Raw genomic sequence first — 24,555 nt, forward strand, 5'->3', positions numbered from 1 at the left:
AATTCATTGTTTTATCGAAGTGCATGATGAATTTGTTTAATAAGCTAAAGCAATAGTGCCTTAAGTTATCATTCAGTAGTCAGTGTGTGCTTGAATTTGAAAATTTCTTAATCGTGAGTCAAATTGGTGCTATTTCATCTTCGCTTCAGAATTATTTATGTTCTTCTCAAAATGCTCTGAGAATGTTTCGCGGACATTTTTACTTTGGAAATACTTCTTTCACTACTCTAAAATTAAATGAATGAAGAGGGATTTCAAACATGAAACCGGTTTTGTGGGATATTGCAAAACAGAGGACAGTGTTAAATGAAAAATACCATTGGGCTACTTCTAATTTAAACCAAAATTCGATTAATATGATTCTTAAGTCAATAAAATGAAGAGATGATATCAAATGTGAAACAACTTACATTGCATGGTCACGATTCTGATCAAAAATGATCTCTTCGATTTTAATTGTTTACAATGCTACTGAAAGGCATTTCTAATAGGCAACCAAAATTTGAGTGTCAGTCGTTGAGATGTAAGCGAGTTAATAGAGCTTGCGATTTGTTGCTATCTAAACACAGCTTTTGTTTACAATTTGAATGTTGAAGTGAAAATTCCAGTTTTAAACCAAAAAAGAATGTGTTAGACGTTAGGACCTGTTTATTTATGGTTAAGAAGAATTAGTAGATAGAGAAATTAGCTTTAAAAAAGAGTGTTTTACTGGTATATTTAACCTATGTAAACAAAAACAGAACATGAGCCTTGTTTACATGACAAAGAATTGTTAGCCCCTATATCTTGCTTTTAACTCTACGAATGACCCTAAAATTTCATTTTATCAATTGGAATGCATTCCGAAAGCACTGTAAATAATAAATACAGAAAAATAGAATTTGATCAAACTCGTGACCATGCCCCTTTAAAAACCCCACGAAAGCTTTATTTTTTTTCAACTGGATAATGTGGTAAACATTTATGTAATTGTACTTTGCCTGTACATCCACGTTATTCTAATGTACGAGGGTTGATCCAAAGGTAATGTCACAGAAATCTAAAAAATCCGCGTAAAAATACAAAAACTTGTGCTTTGAGATATCTATCTATTTCAATTCAGATCTAAAATTTTTCATGCATTATGATAAGTATTTCTGAAGATGATATATTTTACAGAGCGTGAAGCAAGAATAGTCGCCGCAAGCTAGCGACGTCATTTCTTGGATCTTTGGCGTTCGGGTAGAATTTCGTAATTTAGTACTTAATAAAAATTGGCCACTGTGCTCTATTTTTTTTATTTATTTTAATAAAGTAACTAAATACTCTTTCTGTAATTGATGGGGTAGTATATTGGATATTATCTAATGTGCGATCAGTTTGCCGATGTCTCTTCAAGAAGTCGTGAACGTAGTTTTATGATATAGCTCATGACGTAAGAACCTAGTTTCAACTTTCCTCCAGAGCGTATATCTTCTGTCTATTTAATTTATTTATAAACATGACATATGCTTTTATTAAATATTGGAGCCATGTTAAGGGCATCTTGTTCACTCGCTCTCAATTTTAGGTTAATATATATCAATTTCAGTGCATTTTCTGGTGATTTCTATCCATCGAAGCAAAAAATGCCTCGTATGACTATTGGCAGGTCGAGTCTTTTTTTCCTTGGTCTAGAGACAAAAGGCATTGCGTAGATATCCAAAATGGACGGTAACGTTCCCTATTTTTTTAAAACAGTTGGAAAAAAGTCTATGATATATCTGTTTCAAAATATTGGCTGTTTGGGTCTTTTTCAAATTTCGAAATTATGTTTTTTTATACATAAATACAAACCTTAAAAAAGACGTAAATTCCTGACGCGGCGATGTCACGTATATATCATGTTATAAACATCAATATCTTGTCACGTGTTCAACGAAATTTAATCAAAATATTACTTAAAATTAGAAATTTGATAAGGAAAATTTTGATGTATCATTTTATACAATACAGTGCCAGAGTTAAACGCGGTGCATAGTGTGACATTACTTTTTGATCAACCCTTGTACTTTAATTTACATTAGACCCTCGATTAAAACCGTTCAACAATTTTTTGCGTTGATCGTTAAGACGAGAATGACGCGGACTTGAAATGCTTACAATAATTGAGAGACACAGGAAAGATTTTTGATCACGTGTCTTTTTGAACGTGCTATCAAATATCTTATTTTTTTTAACGCAGTATACTATAGGGTGATTTAACCATGCATCGGACACATACCTTGGATCGGACAACTTTGTTTATAAATATACAAATATATGTGCATGCGCTCATGTGTTGTTTCGTATATTCCTGAATTAGAACAAATGAACTTTATCATTATTAAGAATTTGACAGTCACATTGTCAAAGAAATAGCAATATAGACATCGTAAAATGACATCAAATACGCCATTATTGAAAATTTAGTTACGAAGATTTTACACTAAAGCATTATTTGAATGTTGTGCGTTTGATTGTGAATTAGTGAAAATGCACTCTCTGCCTAAAATAATTAGAAAGAAGTAAGTTTTGAAACAAAATTTGATTAAAATAAGTCCAAGAAATTTGAACAATTAATGTCAAGGTCATTATTGCACCATATGTTCATTTCACCATGGATCGGACAAAAATTAACCATGCATCGGACAGTTTTCACTGCATGATTTCTTCTAATAATATGGAGATTATGTGCCCATTCCTTGTGATATACTTTAAATGTGAAGTAAAATAAAAATTTAAAAAATAATTGATACAAACATTTTTCTCAAACCACTTAAAAATCGAGTTTTACGGACACACCCTTTTTAGTCCAAAGTTCCTGTAGGAACTGGCACGATAAAGAACCCCTTATGATAAATATTCCTATAAACAGAAGCACTAGTCTAAATTCCTATATGTAGATTTAAGGACTTACATTAAAAGAAATATGAATTGCAATTGAATAAATTAATATTTCCGAACCTTTGTATTTTTGCATTAAAACCAGAAAATGTTGTTATTTTTAATCTCTACTGCACTGCTCTAGCTGTCCGATGCTTGGTAAATATTGTCCGATCCATGGTGAAATAGTTCAACGCTTCATTAATTTGCTTTATTTTCTACATTTTTAACAATTTCACAATTTTTTCTCCAATAATTAAGCAAAGGGAAAACCTGCAACTTTTAAAACAAGTTTTATTTATATTTGGACGATATTTGATGCGTGAACAAAGGGAAAAATCCAAAGGTGTCCGATGCATGGTGAAATCACCCTACATGTAAAACTAAAGGATTTTTGAAATTATTTTTCGAAAGAATGGGGTAAGTGTTTCAAGTGTTTTTAATCTTATTTGTATTCTTGGTCACACCTGTAACATGCACAGCAATGTATTTGCTAACACGTTTACAATGTACACGAAAGTGTAACGGTAGCAAAAAATGTTTGCTTTGTTCATATTTTCAGAAATGTTTAAACACTTGTCTGGAGAATTTGGTTGTCGGACAAAATTATAGGACCCCCCCCCCCAAAAAAAAAAAATAAAACCGCTAAAAACCCCAACAAAATCCCACAATGTTAACATGCATGTTTTCTTTTCTTTGCAACTAACGTCAAACAATCCAGGATATTTGAAACGATTCACTTCAATGCCATTCACTTCAATGCCATCTGCAAATTATGCCAATGATGTCCTTACTTTTATCAGGAATTTTGATTTTACTCATTCCTTTTCCATCCTTGCAAAAAAAAAAAAAAAAATCACACTGCCTACCTTTCGCATTAAACAATTCTAAAAAAAGATTGCACAAAGGAGTTTTAATTATTTTATATTATATATATATATTGATATACATGTAAAAATTATTACTGTACATTGGTACCTATATAAGATTGACATTCAAACAATACAAATATTTAGAACTTTGAGCAAACTTACATCTTTGGGATCGTGAGACCGCATACTTAATACCACGCACTAGTATAAGAAGGTGGTATTCAGTTGACGGTTATTGTAGTACCTTAACGAATTATGATTGTACGTGAAAACCTAGAATATATAACACATAATGCCTTCTTAAATTTACATATAGTAAAATTACCGAAAATGTGCCTCGGACCCCCTTCCCTCAAATATCCTTTAAGAAAAATGTCAATTTTTGACTGATTTGGATTGAACTATAAAAATAGCTTCACTTCTGACGTCATATACTGCCAGTGAGTGCATATAGATCAAATAGATAGGTGAAAATCATATTTTATGTCAACTCATTTATAAAATAACACAACAATCTAATGTATCTGAATCATTTCAAAAATAGCGAATTATGGGGGCCAAATTTAACTTATATCATATATAGTTCTTTAACAGAAAATATAAATACATGTACATTTGCCCCTCTTCCTAGTTCTTCTTCTCACAAGTAATTTTGTTTTCAATACGGTATTTTTTATGCTGTGATTGTGAACAAATCATACTGAGAGTCGTTTTTTACATAACAAAGTTCTCTTCCCGCTTGTTGCTTGACAGACTTTTGGTAACCATTAATAAAACCTCATAATTTTCCACCGAAACTTTTTAAGGTTTCTGGTGTATGGACGCTGTTTTTATCCAGTGACTGGTAAAGCATCAATAACAATTCATAAATTCACCAAAATGGGGAAAATAAAAGTTATAAAATGTTGAGGTCAGTTCTTGGCCGTGCTTCTTTAAGGTTTGTAGTCCTTTTGTAAACTTTTGGTCAAATTCTATGCTTTAGGAATACATTTCTAAAGATCAAATGAAATTAAAGAGTCAGTCGTAGAGTTATAAGCAAGATACAGGGCTCACAATTCTTTGTCATGTAAACAAGGCTCGTGCACTGTTTTGGTTTACATAGGTTCAATATACGAGTAAAAAATCTTTTTCAAGCTGATTTGTCTATGCTGTTATTCATTTTAAGCATAAATAAACAGTTCCTAAATTTTAGCATATTCATTTTAGGTCTTAAATTGGAATCTTCACTTCGACATTCAAAATGTAAACAAAAGCTTTGTTTACATAGAAAATAATTGTAAACTCTGTGACTCGCATACAATTCAACGAATGACACTCAAATATTGGTTGCCTATTGAACAAGCCTTATTGAAGCACTGTAAACATTAAAGTCTGAAAATTATTTTTCACCAAAATCGTGACCATGCCCCTTCAATAGCATTTAATGTCATTAATTTTAAGCATTTAAGGGTGACAGTGTCCTAAATAATGATGGATGTGTCACGTACTCGTTTTAACAGACTTATTTTTAAATGCAAATTACGCTAGATTTCACAAAAAACACAATTTTAAAAAAAAAATTATTAATCGTCCCATGCACTGAACGATTTTGTTCGAAGAGCATAGAGGTTAAAGAAAGGAGCATGAAACTCCATCTGCTACTAGTATTTTAAATGTGTCGAAGCCGGGTAACGTGACATTTGTGAAGGGTTGGACTTGCCTGCAGTGCTCTTGTTAAATAGACATAATGAGCACTCATTAACAAAATATTGGAGCGGTCGACTTGGTCTCATGTTGGCCTATTATTCAGTCAAGTGCTTGAATGGGTTCATTCATCATGTTATCTGTCGATAAAAAAAACCGGTCATTTAGATGCGTGAAAGCTCGAAGAGTTTCTTTTTAGATTGGGCCAATTTGACCAATTTCATATTTGGAATTTTTTTTTAAAGCTTTCTTATATACGCTTTTGAAAAAAAAATATTTTTTTACACTGATAACGTAAAGATACTATCATTATTCTTGGTTTTTTATTTGTGTCGTATATAGTGACGTACCAAAATTGATGCAACTTTTTCCTGACGTCATTATCACTTTCTCTTCTTTTCAAAATGTCATAAATCAAAAACTTTAATAGAAACTTGCTTGAACTATTCAAATAAAAATAATAATATAATTGTACATGTACCAGGATGTAGAAGGAATTTGCATTTGAGACATTTTAGCATTAATTAAATATTTATATAGGAGACTTTGATGATGAACCATCCAAATTTCTACATCGACTAGCCGATTTGAAGTGATAAAAAATATTATAATAATGATTTGCATAATGATAATCTTTATTTTGACTGAATATTTTGATCTACTTTTTACATCGCATTAGGAGCTGTTTGACCTCAGTGACAAACATTATCGGAAGGATCATAATACTTCTTGTATTCTCGAGTTCATTTTTCATTAGCTGTACAAAATGTACCTTTTGATGATTTATTTTGCATAAAAAAGTAAACTTTCATATTGACAAAAAACTGACAGCATCAGTAGACAAAACACTTATTGATTGATACAAATGTATGTATGTGATTTTACATGCCAGGGACATGTATGTATCATATAATGTTTTTTTCCCAAAAATATTAATGAATAATAATAATAACTAGATACGATCTCGTTGCGAGCAACGAGGAGGTCTTCCGTCTGATTTTAGAATTTGAGATATATGTTAGATCTTGATTTTGCTAAACATGATTTAGAATAGAAAAACGAGGTCTACATTCTAAGGGCCAGATACTATTTTGTTTCAGGGATAAGAGCTTTGTTCAACAAGTGTTTAGAAATTCGTCACCGTTCTTGAGATATCTGAGAAAAAAAAGTTTTAGGGGCGAGTCCCTTACCTCCTTATTGGAGCCGCTGAACCAAATTTTGAAGGTTGCATTTTGTAAAGTACATCATTTTGAGTATCTTTTCTTCTAGACTGCATTGCAAAACATTTTCCTTTTTGAGATATAGCTGGTCATAGTTTATGGACCCTTGACCCCTAAAAAATCCTTATTCCATAACACATGAAATAATCATTACATTACTTGGATACAGAACTGTAAGATAAACATATTTGCTTCTATAGTCTTTCATTAAATTTCCCTCAGTAAAGAGCTACAGATGAAACATTTAAGAGCCCTTTAGTTTCCTAATTTTAGGGGCCAGCCCCTTTTTTCATATCAAATAAGAGGTCATTTGAATCTCAACACATTTTGTTCAACAACTGTTTAGAAATTCGTTACCGTTCTTGAGATATATGGGAAAGAACGTTTAAGGGGCTGATCCCTTAACTCCTTATAGGGGCCATTTAACGAAAATTTGAAAATTGAATCTTCTAAAGTACATCTTTCTGAGTATCTTTTCTTCTTACTGCATTTCAAAATATTTTTCCTTTCTGAGATATTGGTGATCAAAATTCTATAATTTTGGCCCCTAAAAACCCTTATTATGTAACACATGATAAAATCATTACATTGCTTGGATACATAACTGTAAGATAAACATATTTGCTTCTAAAACCGTTCACAAAATATCCCTCAGTAAATGGCTACAGATTAACGACTTTAGAGGCCTTGGGTCCCCTTATTTAAGGGGCCAGTCCCTTTTTCTTGGTATCAAATAAAAGGTCATTTAATTCTACACAAATTTTGTTCAACAAGTGTTTAGCAAATTGTTACCGTTCTGGAGATATATGAGAAAGAAGGTTTTAGGGGCCGGTCCCTTAACTCCTTTTATGGGCCGTTTAACGAAATTTTGACGGTTGCATATTGTTGAGAACATCATTTTGAACAACTTTTCTTCTGTACTGCATTACAAAATATTTTTCCTTTCTGAGATATGGGTGATCGAAATTTTTGACTTTTGGCCCCTAAAACCCCTTAATTACGTAACACATGATAACATCATTACATTGCTTGAATACATAACTATAACATAAACACATTTGCTTCTACATTATTTCACAAAATATCTCTCAGTAAAGGGGTACAGATTAACGACTTTAGAGGCCTTTGGTCCCCTAATTTAAGAGGCTAGCCCCTTTTTCTTGGTATCAAATAAAAGGTCATTTAATTCTACACAAATTTTATTCAACAAGTGTTTAAAATATCGTTAATGTTTTGGAGATATATGAGAAAGAAGGTTTTAGGGGCTGGTCCCTTAACTCCTTTAAGGGGCCGTTGAACGAAATTTTGACGGTTGCATTTTGTTGAGAACATCATTTTGAATAACTTTTCTTCTGTACTGCATTACAAAATATTTTTCCTTTCTGAGATATGGTTGATCAACATTTTGGACTTTTGGCCCCTAAAACCCCTTAATTACGTAACACATGATAAAATCATTACATTGCTTGAATACATAACTAAAAAATAAACACATTTGCTTCTACATCATTTCACAAAATATCTCTCAGCAAAGGGCTACAGATTAAAGACTTTAGAGGCCTTTGGTCCCCTAATTTAAGGGGCCAGCCCCTTTTTCTTGGTTTCAAATAAAAGGTCATTTAATTCTACACAAATTTTGTTCAACAAGTGTTTAAAATATCGTTACCGTCTTGGAGATATATGAGAAAGAAGGTTTTAGGGGCCGGTCCCTTAACTCCTTTTATGGGCCGTTTAACGAAATTTTGAAGGTTGCATTTTGTTGAGAACATCATTTGAAACAACTTTTCTTCTGTATTGCATTACAAAATATTTCTTCTTTCTGAGATATGGGTGATCGAAATTTTGGACTTTTGGCCCCTAAAACCCCTTAAGGTAATGGTCCATACCCAACTGGATAAATAAAATGCGTACAGAATTTTTTCATATTTTTCAAACGTGTATCTGAGGATATGTTCTTATCAAATTTTACCCTGTTGGCTGGTCCATCGGTATTATAAAAGCTAGGGCCGTTGCTAAAAATAGAACCGATTGCGGAAAAAGGCGCTTTTCTCATACATAAAGAATATAAGCCTAAGCCTGAAATTTGACTTTCACAAAATCATTTTTTGACTTATATCCTATGTAAAATAAAGGAATTATTATTTAAAAACAAATTTTTTTATGTTACACTTGCTTATTTATCAAAAAATAGATAAATCTGCTTACAAATTAGATAAAATGAATAAATTTTCAAAGAGAATTTAAGCTCTTATAATTTTATTTACGTACAGAATTCTCTAAAATTTTGATATTCTTTAAACCTTAACGCCCTTAATCAATTGGAAATAAAATTACCCTAGGGACCGGCCTTTTCAGGATCACAATTGGCATATTTTTGGTAAAATCATTAAAATATATATATTGAAAAAAGATCTGTTAAAATAAAAACTATGCATTGGTTTATTATTTCATAACTCTAGAAAATATGTTTTGATTATTGTTAAATAGGAAACATGATTTAAACAAACTGTTGATTAATCTGTAGTATTTAAATCGCAAAAGATGGTTTCTTTGGATATCGGTAAGTATTATGGATCGAGATCGGTATTTAGAAATTGCAGTCACATGCGTGGATAATGCTAACTACCTGATATATGCCTTCAAGACAAAACCTCTATTCAAACTTTTTTTTACTGGTTTTAAAGACTGTTCTTATAATGAAATAACTTCTCTTCAGCGCATTATTTTAATTTTAAAAACAGTTTTTTTGTGGAAAATAAATATATGCTCGTTGCTAAGCGAAAAGGATAAAGATGATATAGGTCAAATTATTTCCCCTTGTGTTTTTATCTCCCTTATGCACTGGAATATAGATCTCGGTCAGGATTTCATTTTGGATGTTTATGGACTTTCAGGAATTAATGTTCAAAGAATTGAATTAAATTCAACCTTATAATGGATTGATGTATATGCAGGACAAAAGTAAGCGGTCTAACGTGTTATATTTTCAAAACGAGAACGCAATCGACAGAACCCAGTCATGTTATTTCGCTGATTAATACCCCGGTAGGCCTAATTGATTGCAGTTGTCAGGATTTTTGATATATTTGTTTTGAATCAATTTCTATGTCAGCTTGATTTCTTTGTTTTGAAATACACCTTTTAACGTTAGGTCTCAATTAGATCGGGCACGGATAAGACGTAATAACGCGTGAATTACGTCAGACGTTGTTTTGTGACGTATGGATAATTACCTTAATTACGTAACATATAATAAAATCATTACATTATTTTGATACATTACTGTAAGATAAACATATTTGCTTCTATAACATTTCACAACAAATTTCTCAGTAATGGGCTACAATTAAAAGACTTTAAAGCCATTTGGTCCCCTTATTTTGGCCCCTAAAACCCTTAATTACGTAACACATGATAAAATCATTACATTGCTTTGATACATAACTATAAGATAAACACATTTGCTTCTATAACATTTCACAAAATATTCCGCAATAAAGGGTAATAGATAAAAGACTTTAGAGCCCTTTTGCATCATTTTGAACAACTTTTCTTCTGTACTGCATTTCAAAATATTTTACCTTTCTGAGATATGGGTAATCAAAACTTGGGACTTTTGGCCTCTAAAAACCCCAAATTACAAAACACATGACAAAACCAATACAGTGCTTTGATACATAACTGCAGGACAAACACATTTGCTTCTATAACATTTCACAAAATATCCCTCAATAAAGGGCTATAGATAAAATACTTTAGAGCCCTTCGGTCCCCTAATTTTAGGGGCCAGTCCCTTTTTCTTGATATCAAATGAAGGTTATTTAATTCTCAACAAATTTTGTTCAACAAGTGTTTAGAAATTCGTTACCGTTCTGGAGATATACAATGTATGGAAAGAAGGTTTTAGAGGCCGATCCCATAACTCTTTATAGGGGCCGTTTAACGAAATTTTGAAGGTTGCATTTTGTTGAGAACATCATTTTGAACAACTTTTCTTCTGTACTGCATTACAAAATATATTTCCTTTTTGAGATATGGGTGATCAAAAATTTGGAGTTTTTGCCCCAAAAAACCCTTAATTACGTAACACATGATAAAATCATTACATTGCTTGAATACATAACTCTAAGATAAACACATTTGCTTCTATAACATTTCACAAAATATCTCTCAGTAAAGGGCTACAGATTAAAGACTTTAGAGCCCTTTGGTCCCCTAATTGGAGGGGCCAGCCCCTTTTTCTTGATATCAAATAAAAGGTCACTTAATTCTACACATATTTTGTTCAACAAGTGTTTAGAAATTTGTTACCGTTCTAGAGATATATGAGAAAGAAGGTTTTAGGGGCCGGTCCCTTATCTCCTTTTAGGGGGCGTTTAACGAAATTTTGACGGTTGCATTTTGTTAAGGACATCATTTTGAACAACTTTTCTTCTGTACTGCATTACAAAATATTTTTCCTTTCTGAGATATGGGTGATCGAAATTTTGGACTTTTGGCCCCTAAAACCCCTTAATTACGTAACACATCATAAAATCATTACATTGCATGAATACATAACTGTGAGATTAACATATTTGCTTCTATAATCTATTACAAAATATCCCTCGGTAAAGAGTTATGGGTAAAAGACGTTAGAGCCCTTTAGGTCCCTAATATCAGGGGCCAGCCCCTTTTTCTTGGTATCAAATGAAAGGTCATTTGATTATAAAGACATTTTGTTCAACAAGTGTTCAGAAATTCGTTACCATTCTTGAAATATATGAGACAGAATGTTTTAGGAGCCGGTCCCTTATCTCCTTTTTGGGGCCGCTGAACCAAATTTTTTAGGTTGCATGTTGTTAAGTACATCATTTTGAGCATCTTTTCTTTTATACTGCATTTCAAAATATTTTTCCTTTTTGAGATATAGGTGATCAAAGTTTTGGACTTTTGACCCCTAAAAACCCCTAATTACATAACATATGAGAAACTCGTTATACTGCTTGGCTTCATAACTGTAAGATAAACATATTTGATTCTATAATTTATTACAAAATATCCCTCGGTAAAGAGTTATGGGGAAAAGACTTTAGAGCCTTCTAGGTCCCTAATTTGAGGGGCCAGCCCCTTTTTCTTTATATCAGCAGAAAGGTCTTGTAAATGTAAACTTTTTTTACATTACATGTTTTAACAAAATATTTTCCAGAAAAGAGATAAAGAGAGAAAAGCACAAAAATTCACGACGCTTTTTTAATGTCAATTTTCGAGCCATAGCGAGCTTTGGCGTTAGTAGTGCTAAACATACAAAACAACAATCATGCAAAACTTCAATCTTTCCTTTACCTACCGTAAAAATTTGAGCTTAATATCTCTTATAGTTTAGGAGAACAACAGAAGACAAAATACCCATATAAAAATTAGAAAAATCTCAATATCTCAAAAACGGACATGACGTCATCAATACAAAAAATTTCCAATCAAGTTCAAAATTTGATTGAAATCGGCCGAGCCGTTTCTGAGAAATCGTGTGCACAAAAAAAGGCAGAAAAATAATAATAACTAGACACGATCTCGTTGCGAGCAACGAGGAGGTCTTCCGTACGATTTTTAGAAGAAAATATGACATCATCGACTTTGATTTTCGACAACAGAACATGATATGGAAAAAGGAGTGAAGTACTTATGCTTTAATGTATCGCTTTTTTAAACGTTCTATTACATTGCTTTTTATAATACTTGCATTTCTTCCAATTAAGATTGAAAAGATAAACTTTTTTAAATGTGGTCCCTAAAAACCCTAATTGGGTAACACAAGAGCAAATCATTATATTGTTAGGATATATACATGTATTATACCTAATCTAGCTTTAATAACCTTTCACAAGATGGCTCTCATTAAAGGGCTATAGATAAACATTTTTAGAGCCCTTTGATCCCCCAATTTAAGGGGCCAGTCCCTTTTTCTTGAAAGCAAATGAAAGGACATTTAGTTCTGAACACATTTTGTCAACAAGTGTTTAAAAATTCGTTACCGTTCTGGAGATAAATGAAGAAAGAAGGTTTTAGGGGCCGATCCCTTATCTCCTTATAGTGACCGTTTAACGTAATTTTGAAGGTTGCACATTGTTAAGAATATCATTTTAAACAAATTTTCTTCTGCATTGCATTACAAAATATTTGTCTTATCTAAGATATGGGTGATCCAAATTTTGGACTTTTGACCCCTAAAAACCCTTAATTACGTAACACATAATAAAATCATTACATTGCTTGGATACATAACTGTGAGATAAACATATTTGCTTCTACAACCTTTCACAAAATATCTCTTAGTAAACGGCTACAGATTAAAGACTTTAGAGCCCTTTGGTCCCCTTATTTGAAGGGCCAGCCCCTTTTTCTTGATATTAAATGAAAGGTCATTAAATTCTTAACAAATTGTGTTCAACAACAGTTTAGAAAATCGTTACCGTTCTGGAGATATATGAGAAAGAAGGTTATAGGGGCTGATCCCGTATCTCCTTATAGGGGCCGTTTAACGAAATTTTGAAGGTTGCACATTGTTAAAAACATTAATTTGAACAATTTTTATTCTAATTTGCATTACAAAATATTTTTCCTTTCTGAGAAATGGCTAATCAAAATTTTGGACTTTTGGCCCCTAAAAACCCTTAATTACGTAACACATAATAAAATCATTACATTGCTTGGATACATAACCGTGAGATAAACATATTTGCTTCTATAACCTTTCACAAAATATATCTCAGTAAAGGGCTACATATTAAAGACTTTAGAGCCCTTTAGCCCCCTTATTTGTGGGGCCAGACCCTTTTTCTTGATAATAAATGAAAGGTCATTAATTCTAAACAAATTTTGTTCAACAAGTGTTTAGAAAATCCTTACCGTTCTGGAGATATATGAGAAAGAAGGTTTTAGGGGCCGATCCCTTATCTCCTTATAGGGGCCGTTTAACGAAATTTTGAAGGTTGCATATTGTTACAAACATTAATTTGAACAACTTTTCTTCTGTATTGCATAACAAAATATTTTTCCATTCTGAGATATATGTGATCAAAATTTTGGACTTTTGGCCCCTAAAACCCCTAATTACGTAACACATGATAAAATCATTACATTGCTTGGATACATAACTGTAAAATAAAGATATTTGTTTCTATAACTGTTCACAAAATATCGCTCAGTAAAGGGCTACAGATGAAAGACTTTAGAGCCCTTTCGTCCCCTAATTTTAAGGACCAGCCCCTTTTTCTTGATATCAAATGAAAGGTCTTGTAAATATAAACTTTTTTTGCATTACATGTGTTAAGAAAATATTTTTCAGTAAAGAGATAAACTAAGAAAACCATGAAAAATTACGACGTTTTTTTAGTCTCAATTTTCGGGACCAGGCGAGCTTTAACGCCGTTTGAGCATGACAAATATGAATGCCAAATAGCACATCTACAATCTCTTGTCTACAATTCCTGAAAATTTGAACTCAATATCTTTTACCGTTTAGGAGGAGATCCCTGGACAAGCCGACCCTCTGAAAATCGCTAAAACGTCATTATCTCAAGAACGGAAGTGACGTCATCAAAATAAAAAAATATGTATTTAGTACAAATTAATATCTATTGGATCTGAAAGTTTCATGAAAATTGATTGAGCCATCTCCGAGAAATCGCCTGCACAAAAATGCGTAAGAAAAAAAAACAAGAATAATAATAGGGAAAAAGAAACAAAGCAATAACAATAAGGTCTTCCGTTGGAAACGGAAGACCTTAATAATAGGGAAAAAGAAACAAAGCAATAACAATAAGGTCTTCCGTTGGAAACGGAAGACCTTAATAATACAGCCCTGCTTTAAATTATTTTGCGTTTTGGACTTTCAGTACAAATACTTGCTTCTATGAGTACACGTAATGAGGTCAGCAATTTGCATTTCATTTTGCATTATATTTTGAAGTAAACAAAATTAAAAATAACATTAGGCAGTAGGATTGACTTTATCTCAATGTATTGGCTAATGTCGTTATAAGGTGCGTTCATAAGGATAAAAATAAAACATGTGAAAACACGGAACATTCTTCTATAATACCAAGCCCCTGTATCCCGAAGTGAATATATATATATGAAGAAGCAAAATTCGTTAATTGTAAAAGTTTGTGAATGCCTTTGTCTTAAAAGGAATAATCAGATAAATAATAGAGAAGAAATAAGTCAGCATAGTTTCGCAGATAAACGAATGTCAAAGCAATCTGCAACTTTCTGCCATCGATCTTATCTGGATGCTAACGTCCGGGAAAATGAGGTTGAGGCGTGTACAAATACGTTAATGAAAAACGGACGCTTGGGCAGGTAAATATGAAGGTTTCGTCGAAAGCTTTTAAATTAACTTTAGATAGCAAAGTACATGTATATTAATTTGACCGCAGTTTGAGATTCAGGTTTAGATAATCATTTTGTTTGTTTGTTTGGTTTATTTTTTTTTTTTTTGAAAATGGTGGAAAAACTTTTCAGAAAATCTTGACAAACCCAAAAATGTGGTTACCTACATGTATTTTACAAATCTTCAAAATTCTATTTGGGGTGGGGAAAGATGACAAGGGAACTTTAATTTCCTTATGATGTTTCACGTTGGTGGTAAGAATGCAATTTTTTTTTTGGGGGGGGGGAGGGTTTTTAATTTTTTTTTTTTTGTGTAGTTTAAAGATAACAGATTTTGAGAATTTGTAAAACGGTATGCACAATTTGAATTTAAATTGAGTTAACAAATTTTAGAATATGTGTTAAATAATTTTGTATTTAGTGATAGAATTACACGTTGAATTTAACGAAATGAATGTGTTAAAACAAATCAAATTCAACCTTTAACCTAGAATAAAAAAGAAAAGAAAAAGAAACTTTTAACACGTGAATCAAATATTTATTTTTAATGTTGTGAATGTCCTTCCTGTTTCCTAAAAGGAAATGTCTCAACGAGGAAGTTTTATGTTAAGCAACATAAGTCATATATAAATCAAAACAATAAATGAATACACTGTTTATTATTTGAATGATCCGTTATTTATATGTGACCGACCGTGGGCCACTACAAAAGGAACACCAAGGGAGATAATTCTCTGACCATTACGGAATTTCACAAAACGGGATGTGTTAAGAAATCTTAGCGAAATTATGATGGAGAGGAGCGATCTTTTCCGTTCTCGATAGCGTATCATTTTCACTGGACATGATGAAGAAACTAAATTTGACTAAAAACTGTTTCAAAGGAAGCGCGTTTTATTCATTCTTGTGTAAATTTAGGTATCTTTTTTTTCTATTTTGCCACAGTACGTGTTAAAACACGTGGAAAAGTATCAAAAGTCCATTTTTAACATTAATTCACTTCATGTAGTATGATGTACTTATATATTATATGTGAGTCAACTATTATTTAGGAAATCCATAATGAAACAACTCGCCATGGTGTGTTACTTGCCATTACATGTATTACATGTATAAGGACCATTATAATCAATGTCTGTTGTAACACATTAATTTATGATCAAATTTGGTCAGGGTGATCAAATCCAATAAAGCTCGAAAGGTTTTATATTGGATTTGGTCACATCCGACCGTATTTAATCACCTAATAATATTCAATGAACTATTCCGTATTACTTACATTTATATTCAACAGTTGTACAATTAAATGTTGAAATAGTAATTGATAAAATTTATTAGACTGTACGGTAAAAACCGATTCGCAGTGTAATCACAAACAAAGACACTGATATTCAATTATAAATAGGAAACCTGTAAACAGGTAAATATAGTATGACACTATACATTAAACCTTAATTTTTCTATCATATAATTTCGCAATTGAGTAAAAAGTAAAAATTCATGATAATTATCAATCTTGATTATAATGAATAAGAGTGTAACTCATCATGACACAACCAATTATGTAAATCTAATTAATTAACTAGAGTCAAGTTTACTCACTGCATAATTGATGCCTATTAATCATTGTTAATGAAGAGCGCTGATATCGAAGCTTTCCCCGGAATAAAAACATTGCAATTTCCAACCTTATCCAGCATTATTGAGCTGCCATATAAAGAATAACCCAAATTCATTTTCCTTTTAAAACGTATCTTAATTTATTAAAGGGAGAATACGACTTTTTATTTTGATTTCATTTATACCAGGTCGAAAGAAATGTCACAAGGGCGTCTTATCATTATCGCCACCTTCCTCATCATTGCTTGTATCATTGCCCTCGGCCTTGGGCTCGGTTTTGTCCTGACGAGAAACCAAAACAACAACGGCACGCCCTGTGGGGAGGCGGGTACTGAGTCTGGGACGACCGACACCAACCCAACAACTCCCGGAACCACTAATCCTCCTGGGGCCTCCCCATCTATTGAAGGTCACTATCGCTACGCCGCAGTATCATCTGACACCGGAAGCTGCGCACAAATTGGCATGTGAGAAAGTTTTGATGAGAATGAACTTCGGTGGTTTAAAAAGTCAAATCATTTTTTTCTTACAAACATAGCATGGTGTAAGAAAATTTTATGATACTAAAAAAAGTATACATTCTTGTTAATTTTAGTGAAATCCTGGGACGTCGACAAGGTTCCGTTGTGGACGCTACTATCGCCACCATTCTTTGTCAATGTGTAGAAAACAGCCACAGCTGCGGTATAGGAGGGGGACATTTCATGACCATATATAATAGGTATAAGAATATTTAATTTTAATTAAGATACAGTTATCAACAGCCTTTTACTTATACATTACTATAATGCTTTCATTATTTTTAAACGAAAAAAAATTATGAATTGTTCGTGAATTTAAAAACAGACTTACATGTAGCGTGTTTTTAGAATTTTCAACAGTTGATGCATCCAAATGAACCCTTTTTGCATACATTTTGCTGATTATTCATCAAATCATTTCATTCAGAGAAAATAATACAGCCTACACAATCCTCGCCCGCGAAATGGCGCCAGGGGCAGCATCGGAGGACATGTTTGTACCCACGGATAAATCATCGACTGAGGGTAAGAGATTGATTGTTTTGCGTGAAAATACCAACGATACTCAAACTTCAATTATAAAACTTGTTATACGGATGACAGCATAATTTTTATTTGTTTATCGAGAGATAAATAATTCTTCAAATATCAATCAAAGTTTATTTTTTTTTGTTTTGCGAAGTATCTAGTAATATGTAAGAAATCAACGTGAAATTACCCATGAAGTAGTGCGCGGGCTTATCCATAAAGTGTTTTTGAAAGCAATTGTTAAAATCGTAAATTGCGGAGAGATACATGTATTTATTTGCTCTATATCATGTAAAAATAATTATGCAGTTACAAGTAATCATATGCAATGGATAAAAGACTGTTGTTGAACGCTTAATTTAAAATTAAGTATTGTGGTTATGCCCACAGTGACGACAATAAGAATTAATTTTGCTATTGTTCAGTAACATTTTGAACTCTATCGAGTTTAGGTGTTTTATCCCTTCGCTAAGGATCGGGAAAAGAACACCCACAACTCGTTGGATAAAAGTAAAATGCAAGAAAAATCATAAGATATCCTATGCATAAATTTTCATCCAATCAGCTTCAGTGTTTTTATTTTGAATTTACAGGAGGTCTATCGATTGGTGTTCCTGGAGAAATCAAAGGTCTGTACGAAGCTTGGAAAATTGGCGGAAAACTTCCATGGAAAGACCTCTTCCAGCCTACCATCAAAAGACTCCGAGACGGGTTTAAAGTGAGCGAACCACTAGCGGTTGCTATTTCACAGCAGACGACAGTGCTAATGAGACAGGAGCAACTCAGGCAAGTTCAGGAAGCAGTTTTAAGTTGCTTTTCATTTTTATTTCAAATTACAGTAGATCACAATAAGAGCAAGCTGGCTTACAGCGAATTCAGGTTCCAAGCGAAGTTCGTTTAATTCCTACACATCTGAATATTGCATGTTAAGTTCTAATGATCTTCCTTGTCAGTTTACTATTTATTTTATTTAACGTCTGTTCATCTCGCGACAATATATGCAGGTTGTGAATTCAAAATATAAATTACTATAATCGTTACCTTAAACAGCAGAAAAACAGGGCTACACTGTACACACAAAAATGAAATATATTTTTTTCATTTGGCTAGCATAAATCTGGTACGTACATGATCTTCATATGTAATATCACAACAACTTTTCCATAAATGGCAACAAAAATTTTATAATGATCGAATATATATAGCGCCATTAATTATACATTCTTTGTCTTTCATCAGATTTCCTGTTCTAATATAGAAAAACTGAAATTAATCTTGATAAGCTTACGGTAATGATATAAATACGTAAACAATATTTGAAAAATAGACTTTTGCTGATCTCAAAAATAGAAAAACACAACCCCCCCCCCAAAAAAAAATCGAAAACATATTTTTAAGGTTGAACATGCTTTACTTGCAGATTAACATTAACAAATCCCCAGACTGGACGGCCATACAATCAAGGGGAAACTATCAAAATGCCTCTTCTGGCAAAAACATTCGAGGCCATTGCAGACGATCCGTTTGCGCTGTACAATGGCTCCCTAGTAGATGACGTCGTGGCGGACATTCGGGAAGCAGGTAAGATTTGTTGCCCAATGTTAAAAATATTTTCAATTGGTCATTCATAGATAAAGAAGTATATAAGCTTATAAATTTTGTATTATAGGTGGAATCATTACTAAGCAGGACTTACAGAATTACGTGGCAGTAATCAAAGAGCCCCTTGTGGTTAAACTGAATGACAATTCTACCATATTCACGCCACCACCGCCATCAAGCGGCGCAGTGTACGCCATGATACTAAACATCGCAGACAGTAAGTTTCTTAAACCAGCACAATCACACATGGAAACAAATATGCTACATCTTAACTATAATCTTTCTTACGGTTGTTATTTTCTTCTTTTTGTTATTAAAATATTCATTTACAAAGCTAAAATAGAATTCTTATCTTTTTTAAAAACATCTTTTTAAGTTTTTTTTTCACAATATTAAAACGTCTTTTCATTTATAATACGAAATTAATATGTTCTTTATTTCCATTGAAGAATATGGATTAAATCCAGATAGCGTATCAACGACCGAAAAATCAACCTTGACCTGGCACAGGATTGTGGAAGCTATGAAATTTGCGTACGCAAAACGAAGTAGTCTAGGTGACCCCGACAAAGAGAGTCAGAGTTTTAAGGATGGAATAGATGAGGTAGGTTTATTTTACATTGTTACATTTGATGTTGAAAAAGTTCCCCAGCATATTTTAAAGAGTCACGCATGTATTTTTTCCTTATTCCCACGTCACAAAATCTCTTCATATTATCAGAAAAAAAATGAACGATATAATTTATTTCATAGCTGGTCAAAAATATGACATCATCAAGTTATGCTGATTACGTTCGATCCAGAATTTCGGACGACTCAACACATGACACTATGTATTACGGTCCGACGTTTTACGACCAATCAAAAACCGGAACATCACACCTGGCAGTTTTGGCGCCAAATGGGGATGCAGCCTCTATAACGAGTACCATTAATCTGTAGTAAGTATTGTGAATAATGATTCATTCCTCTGGTTAAAGTTATTTTTTGATCATTACAAATTCTAGCCCAAGTGCGTTTTACCTTCGCGGATTTCTTTTCATGAGACAAAAGTTATTATCGATAACAACAGCACGCACATTTTGAGAAAAAGTGAAATTTTTATTTAAATTGACTCTCTACAAAACACATTTCCTTTTATTTTTTTTTTATAGTTTTGGATCTAAAGTGGTCGGGAAAAGAACAGGGATTTTTTTCAACAACGAGATGGACGACTTTTCCACACCCAATACAACAAATTATTTCGGAGTTCCAGCATCTGCTGCAAATTTCATCAAGCCCGGGAAAAGACCTCTGTCCTCCATGTGTCCCAGTATAGTGGTGGACTCTGACGGACATGTCAAGCTGGTGGTGGGAGCTTCCGGTGGAACTAAAATCACCACCTCAACCGCTTTGGTAAGTCGATTGAATAGTTTCTTGATATAACAAGAATCATTAATGTATTGCATATGAAGCAATAGATGCTCCTTCCCCCCACCAAATTGTCATTTTATGAGCTACATTGTGAATAGGTTTCGGGAAAAGTTTGTGAATTTTTTTTAAAAGGACGAAGCCGATTTTTAAAAAAAAGGGTTCGTCTAAAATTAATTGCTGTTGGTCTATCTAAATAAAACTAAAACTTGATCTGTAGATCCTCATTATAAAGCTACATTAGGTTTCAAATCAACTCACCAAACTATTATAATAGAAAAGTCTGACCTAGAGCGATAAAGACAATACATGTATAGTCCCCTCCAGTTTCACCAATAGGGGACAAATATTGATAGTTTTCAGAAAAATCGACATAAAGATCAGACAATGGTGGCGGAACTGTGTCACCAAAGGTTTTTCATGTTCAGAACATTTTTTTGAATTGGATAATTTTTAAAAGGCCTTTTAATAAGCATCTGTATGTGTCATACAGTACTTTTTGAATGATGGAAATCAATGCATTTTACTGAATAGGGCTTCTTGTTTTAGGTTAGCATTGAAACCTTGTGGTTCAAGTACGGAATAAAGAAAGCCATCGACCACAAACGTCTTCATCATCAGCTGTTACCAGCCTACATCACTGTGGAAGAAGGATTTGATCCTGTAGGTGATTTTCACTCCTCATCATAAGATCTTTCGGTTTTAATTTGCTTAGTTTTAGTTTACACTAAGTGATGCTAGTAGTGCTAAAGTTTATAACATTCTTTGTTAAAATTCATTCCCACGAATTGCTGAATTCTGAAAAACAACAAATATATTGTTGGCGTTTTTGGTGGAAAAATGTCGTTAAAAACCTCATGCCTATCTAATAAATTTATTACATTCTTTACACAGCAAGTTATATACGGATTAAGAAGGATCGGCCACAACATCACAATGTCTGCCAGTGCTGGCTCTATTGTTCAGGGTATTCTACAACTCGAGGAAGGCAAGATAACCGCCAACGCAGACTACAGAAAAAGAGGAGTTCCGGATGGATATTAAATAAAATGCATAGTCCCATAAACGCATTTCGTACTACATTAACATTATGTTGGTTGTGTTTGCCTTACAGTGAATGTCGATGGTCAAAAGTGTGTCCATTGTTATTTTTTGTTACTTTGTTAAAAGTAAATCATGAATACTAGAGACAGATATTTTAACAATCTATTAATCAGTTTACTTGCGAATGTACATTTATTAATAGTTTTTGCAATATACATTTTGTAATCATGTTATGGTGTGATCTCTATCAACTTGTTAGCTTTGATGTTTTTTTTTTCACTCTCAAATAATCCAAAAATGAAACAGGGTCTAAATAAGGTCATATCTGACCTATAGAAGACCTAGTGGTGTTCGTGTATGCTCAAAATGCAGACTTTATGGACTGTGATACCATTTTCATACTGGGTTGTGTAAAACGATAGAATTCCACACTGCTGTTCTCAAAACTCCGAAAAGTTTTGTATTTTACTGGAATATTTTGCGAATAAATCTATTTTTTTATTCATATATTACTTTGACTTTTCTTTTCGAACTTACTACAGAGGTGGATACCATTGGATATTATTTTATTCCAAAAAATCGGTATCTGTGTTGGAAGTAATGGATGTTCAATGGATGAGGACATTCGCACTTTATTAGAATTTTTCTCCATCCGTACACTCAAGGAAAAGTTTCAAAATTGCATAAATTGATGAATTTAACCGCGAATTTTACAATTAAGACTTTTACTGTGTCAAAGTATCAGTATTGAAAATTTAATATACATTTTTAATTCAATATGGCAACGTTCGACTAAAGAGTGCATGTAGAATTCAATGCGGCTGTCTTTTTTATAAGAACATGATTTTGCCTTTCAATATTACTGTAGCATCTAATAAAACAGGTCGATGTTTACTTTTGGTATAATTACTATAATATTTATGAAATCTCTATCTGTGCAATCGAGGCAAATATAAAGGACCAAGATAAAGTATAAAGTTTATGTAGTTTTTCTTCCATCCTTCACAGCGGCCAGACAATATTGAGAGTCATACATGTAACTAGTAAAAATGCAAAAATAATTTCATGTCAGAAATACAGCTAAAGGCTGAAATAGATTACCTTTTCATTAGATAATACGGCAGTCAAATCATTTTTAGGGGAACCCCTTCAATTTATTAAATGTAAAGTGTATATTAAATAAATTTAAATTTGAACTGAGAGAACTCTTGGGTACTCTTTGTTTATCAGACATAAAGTTGATCTCTGTCACGGACAACAATCTGACCTGACCTCCTTACTCGGACAATAATATGGACTCTATACACTGACAGCATTCTTGACTCTGTGAATTATGCTGGCAACCACAAGAAAATGGGTTGTCTTTTGGGATATCCCAACAGGTTAGGAGAACATATTGGGAAGAAAGTATAAATATCGGAACAAACAATATCTCTCCGTCCTCGTGACCAGCCATAGTTCGACTCCGTATACGTATTACTCAAAACGATCAGAGTTAGAGACCGACGGCACAATAAAGCAATGGAGATTCTGATTGGTCTGCATATAGAAATGTCCGAAACACCGTAAACAATATTTAAAAAACCCGCGATCTCAAATTATTACGACAATATAGAAACGTATTTAGATGATTAAAGCAAAAAAAAAAAAGAATACAAAGTTATACTGGAAGTTGATTAAAGATTCATTTCACATGAACTCTTCAACGGAATTACCATCCATTTAAATTTCTGCAGCAAACGGTAAATAAAACGGTAAGTTAATTGTTTTCTGATATTGGGAAGATCAAATTCCTTAATTCATTTTTTTTAATTCTATTTTTTCTGTATACGACAAGAATGTGACTTTACCTTATATTTTCAGTTTGTGTAGAGAAACACTTAGTAATATTTTAATAGATGATCAAGAAGTGTTGGACATTATTTCAATGCTACCGGTAAAGAAATCAATTGATCTAGATTTGGTTACCCCCAAAATATGAGAGGCAACTCTTTTACGGTCTCGAGACCACTCACAATGTTATCTAATAGATACCTTGCTGATAAAACTTTTTCTAGTTTTTGTAAAATTGCTCACGTAATTCTCTAATAAAAAAAAAGACAATCCTGTTTTAATGATAGACCGTTATCTTTGTTGTCTTGTGTCAGTAAAATTATGGATTCCGAAAGAATTATTTTTTTAAACATGTGTACAACTATTTTCTTACAAACAATTTATTTTATCGACAACAAGCCGGATTCTTACCAGGACATTCAACAGTTTCCCAACAATTGGATACTTATCGCAGCATTGTTCGAAGTATTGACGAAGATAAATCATGTATGATTTTTGTGATCTCTCAAAAGCATTTGACAGCGTTTGGCATAGCGGCCTTTTATTCAACCTACAAACCTATGGAGTATTTGTTTTCTAATTACCTTTGTCAAAAGGTCCCAGAAAGTTATGAACACAGATCTTTCGTCAAGTAAACCGAAATATCTGCTGGTATACCCTATGAATCGTGTTATGACCGCTAGCGCTTTTATCATTATCACAAAATAATGTGGCTGTTAATATGCTACCAATGTGTAGATTATTTGCCGAGGACAATTCGCTTCAATATTCCTCAAACAACATACTTGACATTGAACATTATTTAAATCATTATTTGAAAAATTTTAAAATCATGGTCCAAAAAGTGGCTTCTCAAATTTAAGGTGGCTCTATACACCCACAGTTTATTCCAATTTTCAATAGAAGACCACAAAACATATACTTAACAAATATTAAAGTGATGATAGGGATACTCTAGGTATTTTT

The 24,555-nt window shown here is 32.7% G+C and overlaps 1 protein-coding gene across 6 annotated transcripts in view; it reads left to right on the forward strand.

Moving 5' to 3' along the window:
- Window positions 1-22,268, forward strand: part of LOC128189656 (glutathione hydrolase 1 proenzyme-like) — a 37,909-nt gene extending 15,641 nt beyond the window's left edge. For 3 of the 6 annotated variants that reach the window (XM_052861351.1, XM_052861350.1, XM_052861353.1), the window contains exons 2-12: window positions 16,840-17,118; window positions 17,247-17,372; window positions 17,600-17,697; window positions 18,294-18,486; window positions 19,121-19,281; window positions 19,370-19,519; window positions 19,752-19,906; window positions 20,056-20,243; window positions 20,457-20,697; window positions 21,262-21,375; window positions 21,607-22,268. In XM_052861351.1, the coding sequence (XP_052717311.1) occupies window positions 16,840-17,118; window positions 17,247-17,372; window positions 17,600-17,697; window positions 18,294-18,486; window positions 19,121-19,281; window positions 19,370-19,519; window positions 19,752-19,906; window positions 20,056-20,243; window positions 20,457-20,697; window positions 21,262-21,375; window positions 21,607-21,756 (1,855 nt within the window). In that variant the 3' untranslated portion in view covers window positions 21,757-22,268. Of the gene's footprint in view, window positions 1-3,281; window positions 3,304-14,873; window positions 15,002-15,688; window positions 15,950-16,839; window positions 17,119-17,246; window positions 17,373-17,599; window positions 17,698-18,293; window positions 18,487-19,120; window positions 19,282-19,369; window positions 19,520-19,751; window positions 19,907-20,055; window positions 20,244-20,456; window positions 20,698-21,261; window positions 21,376-21,606 lie in introns of those variants that run through there. The other 3 variants (XM_052861352.1, XM_052861348.1, XM_052861349.1) reach the window with 3 other exon arrangements.
- The last annotated feature ends 2,287 nt before the right edge of the window (window positions 22,269-24,555 follow it).

Source organism: Crassostrea angulata, chromosome 6, assembly GCF_025612915.1.
Source record: "Crassostrea angulata isolate pt1a10 chromosome 6, ASM2561291v2, whole genome shotgun sequence".
In the NCBI taxonomy this organism is placed as follows: Eukaryota; Metazoa; Mollusca; class Bivalvia; order Ostreida; family Ostreidae; genus Magallana; species Magallana angulata.